Below are 9,809 nucleotides of genomic sequence, written 5' to 3'. Positions count from 1 at the left end.
CAGTACATAAATCATCATTTACTGACAGTTTGACACCAACAAAGTGACTTTTTTTTAAGTAACATGACATAAAAACTGTGTACAACTGGCAGCATTTAAAAATTCTTGTTTCATAATGTGGAGTGAATTAGCTCACAGGTAAACACTCACACAGGCACACAGACACACAGACAGACAGACAGACAGACAGACACACACACACACACACACACACACACAAACACAAACACATAGATAGAAGAATAAATAATCAAGTATACACTTTTAAGGGCTTTTTTTCCTTTGGCTTTCTCTCCAGTTTCAGTTTTTTTAATCATAATACAGGTGAACAAACATCTCTATACGTGAGGAGCTTCCTGGACATCTGCGCTGCTCTCAGCCCCGATGGCAACACATATTAGACCATCTGTGTCCCTTTAAGAAAAGCTTATGTCTTCGCAAAGCTTATTTCTTCACCAAGATTGTCTTCTTCTGTTAAAACATGGCACAGAATTTCATGGCAAGTGTGCATCTTTAAAAAAGGAAGTTTTGGTTTCATTGCAATGTGCCCCCTCCTCTTCAGTTGTTGGTCAGTGCACTGGGATGAAAGTATGGCTGTCAGAAAATGAGGTAAAACATCTTCTTTAATGTGTGCTGCTGACACATCGATCAGTGGAGAGTTGATCCCTTTTCCATGAATATTCTGTGAAAAATATTCAAAACTAGTTGGTATTACTGCCACCACTGCCAATACTACTGCTGCTGATACTGCTGCTGCTGCTGCTGCTACTACTACTACTATTATTACTACTTCTGCTACTACTACTACTACTACTACTACTACTACTACTACTACTACTACTACTACTAGTACTAATACTACTTCTGCTACTACTACTTTTGTTACTATTTTGCTGCTGCTGCTGCTGCTACTACTACTACTTCTACTACTATTAACACTACTTCTGCTACTACTACTACTACCACTACTATTAATACTACTTCTGCTACTACTACTACTATAAATACTACTACCACTACTATTAATACTACTTCTGTTACTACTACTACTTCTACTACTATTAACACTACTTCTGCTACTACTACTACCACCACTATTAATACTACTTCTGCTACTACTACTACTACTACTACTACTAGTTCTGCTACAACTACTACTACTCCTACTTCTGCTACTACTAATACTCCTACTTCTGCTACTACTAATACTACTACTTCTGCTACTACTACTAGTATTTCTGCTGCTACTACTACTACTACGACTAATAGTATTTCTGCTGCTACTACTACTACTACTACTTCTGCTACTACTGCTACCTCTGCTACTACTACAACTACTACTACTACTACTACTACTACTACTACTACTGCTAATAGTATTTCTGCTACTACTACTACTACTACTACTACTACTACTTCTGCTACTACTACTACTACTACTACTACTACTACTACTACTACTACTACTACTACTTCTGTTCTAAACATAAATTATCGTATGAAAATTCAACAACGTCCTTTTCTAATCCCTTATAGTTAGTAAGGTTCATATTGACTTTAAATACTAATACAAGCACTTACAGCATATCAGTCTGGCGTTCAAGCACAAGCGAAAACAGAAATGATCATACTTTCAGTATATTCTTAATGCATTTGGTTAAACACTCACTTTTGGATGAAAGTCTGAAAAACAAGAGTGCAACGCTTTTTAAGCCTTGGAAGTAGACATGGAAAGTTATCTAAAGAAGATAACTGCAACAATTAAAACACAATTCCATGACTTTTCCAAAATTTATAATGGTTTTTACTAATTCCACTACTTTTTCAGGCATGGAAAATGAGATTTTGAAATCACATGACTTTTCCATGACCGTGGAAACCCTGTCTATATAACTTATATAAGCAAACAAGACCATTAGCAAGAAGATGAGCCAATTTTATATCGTAACAGCCCGTTCTCAAATACTGCCGCTTTGTCACCACCCTCTGCATGTAATCCATGCCAAAGGCAACCTTTCGCAATGTGCTTTCAAGTAACTCAAATGTAAACCCATCTGCGGCAATACTTGGCCCTGAGAGCAACTGATGTAGTATAAAGAGTGAGCGAGTGTGCGTAGGGAGGTTGGACACCAGACTTCCATCCAGGAAACCGCAGTTTGTGACTCATATGAAACCACAGGTCAATGTTGTTTTAATGCAACATTGCCCAATTTACGTGCAGTTGTCCGAAAAGTTTGTCAGAATGAAAGTTCCTAGTAGTAGTAGTTGCTTTAAATCAAAATAAACAGCAATTAATTGAAACGCCCGCTGCAAAGGGAATAAAATGCAAAATACATACATGTCTGCTCAGTCATGATGGAGCTGCTCTCTCATTTTGGCTGCAATCTGCTCTCTTTTCTGACAGTGTTTGTTCAAGTCTTTGACCTCCATCGGCAGAGTGCTGTTCCAAACCATCAGCACGGACTCCTCATCTGAGAGCGGAGACAAACTCGCACTTTACAACCCCAACAGAGAGACACTCACAGCGAGACAACTGTTTTCATCAGTGTGTGACAAGCAATGAACCATCAGACTCACCAAAGTGATTTGTGTCTTGTGGCAATCTTCTGCCCAAAACCAGCACAACATTCTTCCAGTTTAGTGTTTCTGTTCATGAAAAAATGATCTGTTGTCACTATCGAAAACGCACAGAGGCTTCACAGAAAGGTTTGTTTCGATGCAGCGTTTTAACAAGAAAATAATGACATAGAACAGAGAGGACTGACATATTGAGTTTACCACGCAGGCAAAGTGTGGGCAGCATGCTGGGTTGTTACACACATTTTCTTACACAAAAAGCCCTGACAGACCATGACTCACTATCAAGGAAGACAAAAGAAAAACACAGTTATGGTATTATGTGTTTTTTTTTGTTGCTAATTCAGCTTCCTTACTTTTTTCTCCATCCTACTCGCTAAGTGTTTCCATTGCGGTATTATTAATGATTTAAATTTACTCAAACACTTCTCCATTTGAACATCTTAAAAACAAAATTTTTATGTATTTTGTTGAGTTTTGTGTTTACAGTATTTTTAACATTTCAAACAAAGTTCAAACCCTGAAATATCTGTACTTTTAATCAAGAACACAGTCTGTGTCGTCATTTTGTTGCGGTCTCCTGCCAGTGGCATTATATGCCTCTTTAACATGTGACAGAGATGTGGTTGTCTGCCATAAACTGTCATTTTTTTTTAAAATTTAAGATGCATTTTATGATATACTTTTTAGATCTTGGTCATTTTTAACTATATATTCCAAACTGATTAAGGTAGTTTGGATCTTACATTATCAGAAAAACAAGCAAACTTTAGCGGCAGCTCAGCTCCAGCCCCTGCGGTGCCAAACAGCGTCCAAGAAGCATTGATTTTTAACATGAAACTGCTTTATTTAGTGTTTTTTAATCAAATGGTCTTTTTGTTTAGGAGAGGAAGAGACCTCTATGGATAATTTGGCTCCTGGTAAAAAAAAAAAAAAAAAACTTTCTGAGCAATAAATACTGAAGGAATTCCAACCAGGAGAAACTGTTTTGATCTAGGGAACTCTAGCAATAAAAGTAACATTGTTTAAAAAAAACAAAATCTGTTACTTCTTTACAAGCCCAGTAGAAAAATTTAATTAAAACACAGTTAATCTCAAAGCTGAGGAAAAAAATGCAAATAAAATAGCAAATGAGTGCATGCAGGAAAACCATCTCTTCTATTGAGTGTGAAGTTCTCCAGAGGAGCCAGAGATGATCACAATCTCATTTAAAACATACACACTTATGCTAACTAGATCAATCATAAGGGCAAGGACTGTATTAGTTAACAAATTGCTCTATATTAACATATATTATATAACAGGTCCCAGTATGGACTCCTGACCCACAGAGGGAGCTGTTATAGTTTCCACAAAGTATTTTTTCATTGTTAAAATGCAAATTTAGTCAACATGTTGCCTCAAAATCCAACAAGGTCATTAAGTATCAGTATGAGGCTTCTGTCAAATAAAGATTAGAGTGCGTCCTCACAAAGACACCATGAATACACATCACAATTACTTGCAGATGTGGTACTATGCTGGCATCACATAATAATACTAATCGCATGAAAAGTATATACATGGTTGAACCAACAGATGAAAGTTAAGCTCCTACCTATGAGTGCAGAGGCCATGCAGCGGATGGAGCGGCAGCAGGGGCCGATGACCTGCAGCACCTGGTGTTTGGAGAGCTCCAGCAGCAGCAGATGGCCCCCTCTGGTGCTGATCCAGAGAGTTGCAGCGCTCTGCACCAGCAGGGCCTTCACTCTGGCCCAGGAGGGAGCCGCTTCAGTGGGCACCTCCACCTCGCTGCCCTGCCTGCCTCTGCAGCCAGATTCGTGTCTGCGACGAGAGGAAATACAGCTACAGTCATACAAACAGCTGAATCTCTAAAATGTCTCAGAGGCTGTAAGACTGTGACAGATAAAACAGATAATAGACTGTATTAGAAAAGAATGCATGAATACCACCCCTGTTGGTTCTGGACAATCCAAACACTTTCTGTTGAGGATATTCACATTTTTCTACACAATTCTCGTTCTCTACTGTCTCTATTCAGCCACAGTGGCTGTTTTTGTCATGTTCAGTACACTAATCTGCTATTTTTTCAGGGCAGGAAACTGATGTGAAAATGCAAAACACATCACCTGCGTGATTTGATGACATGATGCCTGTTCTGCTTTTCAAGATACACTATAATTAACAAAAGACATTTAAATCCAACAAAAAGGAAGACATTGGGCAATACAACTTGGAGTGCAACTGCGGATAAAACTTGCACTATTTCTGTGTGTGTAAGAGTGTTTGTGTGTGTGTGTGTGTGTGTGTGTGTGTGTGTGTGTGTGTGCATACCTGATGATCTGTGCACAGTCGATGCAATCCACCATCCTCTCGCTCCTCTTATCCCAAACTTCGACAGTTGGAGTTCCGGTTTTGCTCAGGTAAACATATTTATCCACAACCATCCGAGACACACACGCTTCACCTGCCAACAGCCGCTGCTGCCTGAGGGGCACACACACAAAACTGTACTGTCAAACCCAATAAGATAAGGTCTGACTTTAACTTTAAACTCAAGTCTTCACTCTAATCTAATTCTCATTGTTTTCTTTTTTTACTTTAATCCTGTCAAACATGCAGGAATAATAGTTAGAAAAGCTTTCCTCCAAACAACAAAATTAAATTTCACGCCAATTAGGAACATACTGAATGCCAAGTTTTCTTACATTTAAAGCCTCTGTTGAGGTTTTCAAATGAAAGTCTGAATGTATATCATCATATTTTTTAATTTTTTGTTGAAACAGCAAACAGCACCTTTCTTTAGTGACTAAATGTAATTTATGGTGCTTTTTAGATAGCTGGTAGACTGTCGCATTAATACAAGGATGTGCCTCCCTTCGTCTGCAGAAAGGGGACAACTGACTCACTGGAAGATGAGATTTGGTCTCGTGTCGATGCTCTTGCAGATGTCGTATTCAGCAGTGAAGGAGAGGATCTTGGTCCCACAGCCAGCCCACACGGACCTGCTGTCCAGAGAATGCACCGACTGGCCCAGACACATGACGGGTGTGTTGACGTTTCCCACAGTGAGAGTTTTAACCGGCTGTCCGTTGTTCTGCTACAGGGAGGAGAAACAAACTCACACTGAATATCATACATTTACATTGTGGGAAGACGGGGTAGAAATATCTGAGCAAAATCTCAGAAATCAATCAAATAATGAAAAAAATGTCAACCTTTGAGAACAAACACACTGGATCTTTTACTTTATTCAATATGTAATATTTACCTTGAGAACAGAGTCTTCATAAACAGTGAGAACGCCATCGGCTGTCCCAATCAGCAAGTAATTCTTTCTTTGGCTGAGGAGAAATGAAAACCATCTAGAACATTTGAAAAGTTATATTGAGCATAATTATTTTGTTTTGCATGTGCACACCCTTCAAGGTCTTTTTATCAGAATTTAAAGACCTACAAGTAAATTATTGTGTGTCGTCTGCTCCCAGAAAATATCTCATCTGCAAATTTTCCAGACTGACACAAAATATAAACTTCCTGGACTTGTGCACATTTTCTTCAATAGACAGATATCTCAAACTATTTGTTGAATTAAAATGTGGCCAGATCTTCCATTTCTTGTACTAGAAATATCAAAATCTTACAGGGAGATTACCATGAACTGTACTCAGCACTTCATCTGAAGCAGCAGGAAGTTAAATTCTCCACTAGCATTTCATCAGATTTAATGTTTTAACAGACACTTACCTGCGGCGAGGGTGCACATGGAAGTACAGTGAGGTGACTGCATCTGTGACACTCTGCAGGTGATGCCAAGTCGAGGTGTCCTGAGTGCTGATGACCACTAGGGAGCCAGACTGGGTGCCTGCCACCAGCCAATCACAGGCCTCGGTCGGGATTTGGACAGTCACAAGACACAACACGGGACTGGTGTCGATCTCCTGTAGGAGCAAGAGCGGCCATATGGACAAACACTCAAAAAGAGAAATGAATAATCAAAAAATAAAAACATCAAAAGACACTATTTTATAAAAAAAAAAGTAGATTAAGTATAATTATCATGTGCTCATACTGTTGTATCTGCACTTTTACACGGCTGCTATGTTCACAGAATAAATGCTTATTAATTTTTCAGTCACAACAAACTTGTCTGAGGCAGTTTATGTATAAAATTCTTTTGGTGGATCATTTGTGCATGTAATTTGATCACACTAAATGCCACAGAGACATGCAAAATGATTGACTATCTTGATCCTCCTCAAATGAAAGTGAAAGATGTTTCTTTGGTCGAGGAATGAGAAGGTAATCCAACCACATGTCACCTAATGCTTCCTCATATTTAGAGAGCTAAGCATAACAAAATGAAACTAAAACTGACACTGGACTGATGCTAATGTTAAGATATGATTTTAATTTTGAAGCATTACAAAAAAAAGTCTGTCAAATAAAAGAGCTCCTTTAGTATTTGTTTCACTTCAAAATAAAACCAAACAGTTGCTGGTACCTGTGTACTGACTGTGCTGGTGTCCAGATCCACGGCTGTGATGGAGCCGAATCTCTGGGTGCTGCTGCCTCCACCCAGCCAGGCCCTGTGGCTGTTTGAGGGGCCGTCCCCGCTGCCACAGCTCACTGTGAAGCACTCGGCGTTAAACGCCCGGGGAACCACCAGCTCCCTCATTAGGCACAACATCTCCCCTGAATTCAGCTGATCAAACACCTGCACACAGCACCGAAACCACAAACACTTACTTCTGTTTTAATCATGAAACTACATGTGTTGATGCAATGCTGTCTGCCACACTGTCCTTACTTTCTTAACATCACTAAGGGTGCTGCCTTGTTGCATCTGCAGCATTAACAGTAAAAACAAAAGCAGCCTCTAAACAAAGTTACACAGTGTTCAGTTCCTAACCTGAGCAGAAGTGGGTCGGCTCTGAGGACTTTCCCTCAAACAGTTCTTCATCAGCGCCTGGAAGCCAGGCCAAGGTGAGCAACCGTAGTGTTTTACTGGATCTGTCAACAAGACATTAAAGATGTCAGTGAATTTTCTCTGTCTTTGTCTTTTATCTATGAATCAATGCATGCCCCATCTATGGCAGTTTGAATATGACCTTTTTTCTCAGACAATATCAGAAAAAGTTAAAGGTAGGATTTGGGGGAAAGTAATAGTCATAGAAACTAAGAATGGTTGTGTTTTTTGTTTACATATTCAAATGTGTAAAAACAGCAGAAAACAGACCAATAGTTTCAATTATGAGCAGAAATGGGTTGATCATCTTGTATGTATGACCTGATATGCTTTTGAGCCCAGCAGTTTCAGAATGGATCAATCCAGAATTCAGTTTATTAATTGCTGAATATCATAATGTATGTAGAAACAACAATTTTTGTTTAAAATAAGTAAATAAATAAATAAAAGTTTAAACTTATAATATCGCCTAAGGAGTTATCTCTTACAAGAACATTATATGAGCAGCATCCTTTGCACAAAACAGCACTAGCACAGAAAAGCACTTTAAGTAACAGACTTATTACTGTGCATTGCAGCAGGGAACACCTTAGGAAGTCCTTTCTTCCACTTTTTAATTCCTTGCAATTTGCACATAATTAGGCCAGTTTGCGCAGGAATGAGTCTTTTTCACTGTGGAGTTTTTCTCTACTACTGACCCTCTGCCTTGTTGTTAATTTTGTTTTCAAAAATCTGTTTGTTGTTTTTATCTGTTGTTTTTCTTGTCTTGTGTAATTTTTTTTTACTGTGAGCTGCTTGATGTTTCAATTCGCTTCAGGATTAATAAAGTTAATCTAATCTAATCTTATTCATAAACATCTGCACAGTAGCAAGATAGTGGCTTACATCAGATCAGACTTACATAAACACCATTAACAATGTAGGACAGAGCTTATCATTATTACCTGGCAGTTTTACCTGAACTGCAACCTTTATCAAACTCACAGTGGCACTTCAAAGAATGGTAGCTAATATCACTTCAGACTTACATCAACACATGAAACAATGAACAAGAGAAGTGTCTAATTATTACCTGGCAGTTTTCCCTGCACTACAACCTCATCAAACTCACTGGGGAACTTCATGCCGTCAGAGATGCGCTCACCACAGGTCAGGAGGTCATAGAGCAGCAGGCCGAACGAGAACACATCGGCCTGCTGGTTATAGATCACGTTACCTCGGGCAACCTCTGGTGCTCGGAAACCTGCCAAATATGCAGTTATCCATTTCAAAAGAAATACAACCACAGGCCAGATTTTCAGGTCAGATATAATACGGACGTATATAAAGTCGGAGGAGGCGCGGCGTCTAACCTGGCGTGCCCTCTGAGCTCCTCACTCCCATGCTGCAGCAATACTGAGCGATGCCGTAGTCTGTAATCTTGGCAATGATCTCAGAGTCTGTCTTCAGGTTGAACAGAAGGACATTGTGAGGCTTGAGATCCCGATAGATGATCATGGCTGAGTGAAGGTACCTGATCACACAGATTAAACAATTACCTGATGATTTTCTTCTCTAATTCTCACATTTTTACGCAATATTTTTCAACATTTGAATATGATTTTAAAGATCTATTTAGTATAACAAAGTCATAATCCTAGTAATTATTTTGATTAATAATTATGTCAAGATTTTTTTTTAACAACGTGTCATATTTTGTGAAATGAGTTCTGCGCTACATGAGAATTACACTGTGCTGTATCATATTTGATTTGGACTACACAAGACTTCTATTACACTTTCCAAAACTTGTGAGCAATCCTCAAACTTTTTAAGGGAACAATACCTCCATGTATTTTAAAGACAAATAAAAGTTGACAGGTTGAACAAAACAAGGAATGAAATGCCATCATCCCTTACTCTGTACCTGAGTCCGTCAGCCACCTGCAGGGCGATCCTGTGCTGGAGCTTTCTGTTGAGGCTGCCGTTCTCGTGTTCAAAAAGGGAGTCCAGCGAGCCACGCAGAGCCAGCTCCATCACCAGGACCTGAGGAGCTGCACCAGCTGCCAGCAGACCCACCAGGCTGGGGTGACGGAGACGACCCAACACCGCCAACTCCTGGAGAAAACCGGTGAAAAGAAGTGTATATATAAAGTATGTGAAAAGGGTGGCAGTAAACTACAGTTAAGCAAAAACTGCTGTCCAGAGAAAGTTGCCTGATTTTACAAACGAGCAGACTTTGTTGAGTTGGTGCTTTTTTCCTTGAAATTTGTATTTATACAAG

The 9,809-nt window shown here is 39.3% G+C and overlaps 1 protein-coding gene across 1 annotated transcript in view; it reads right to left on the bottom strand.

Annotated features, from left to right (window-relative positions):
• Positions 1 to 2: 2 nt before the first annotated feature.
• Positions 3 to 9,809, bottom strand: part of lrrk2 (leucine-rich repeat kinase 2) — a gene marked incomplete at its 5' end in the record, with an annotated part of 36,571 nt that continues 26,764 nt past the window's right edge. Inside the window, 13 exons of the mRNA XM_042496050.1 lie at positions 3 to 682; positions 2,339 to 2,471; positions 2,578 to 2,646; positions 4,175 to 4,401; positions 4,912 to 5,064; positions 5,487 to 5,677; positions 5,849 to 5,921; positions 6,325 to 6,518; positions 7,082 to 7,294; positions 7,490 to 7,590; positions 8,619 to 8,789; positions 8,899 to 9,059; positions 9,453 to 9,643. Coding sequence (XP_042351984.1) covers positions 2,347 to 2,471; positions 2,578 to 2,646; positions 4,175 to 4,401; positions 4,912 to 5,064; positions 5,487 to 5,677; positions 5,849 to 5,921; positions 6,325 to 6,518; positions 7,082 to 7,294; positions 7,490 to 7,590; positions 8,619 to 8,789; positions 8,899 to 9,059; positions 9,453 to 9,643 — 1,869 coding nt within the window. The remainder of the gene's footprint in view (positions 683 to 2,338; positions 2,472 to 2,577; positions 2,647 to 4,174; positions 4,402 to 4,911; positions 5,065 to 5,486; positions 5,678 to 5,848; positions 5,922 to 6,324; positions 6,519 to 7,081; positions 7,295 to 7,489; positions 7,591 to 8,618; positions 8,790 to 8,898; positions 9,060 to 9,452; positions 9,644 to 9,809) is intronic.

The sequence above is a fragment of the Plectropomus leopardus genome, chromosome 11 (assembly GCF_008729295.1).
Source record: "Plectropomus leopardus isolate mb chromosome 11, YSFRI_Pleo_2.0, whole genome shotgun sequence".
In the NCBI taxonomy this organism is placed as follows: Eukaryota; Metazoa; Chordata; class Actinopteri; order Perciformes; family Serranidae; genus Plectropomus; species Plectropomus leopardus.
Note: the sequence above shows the minus strand (reverse complement) of the source record. Positions and strands in the feature narration are given on the sequence as shown.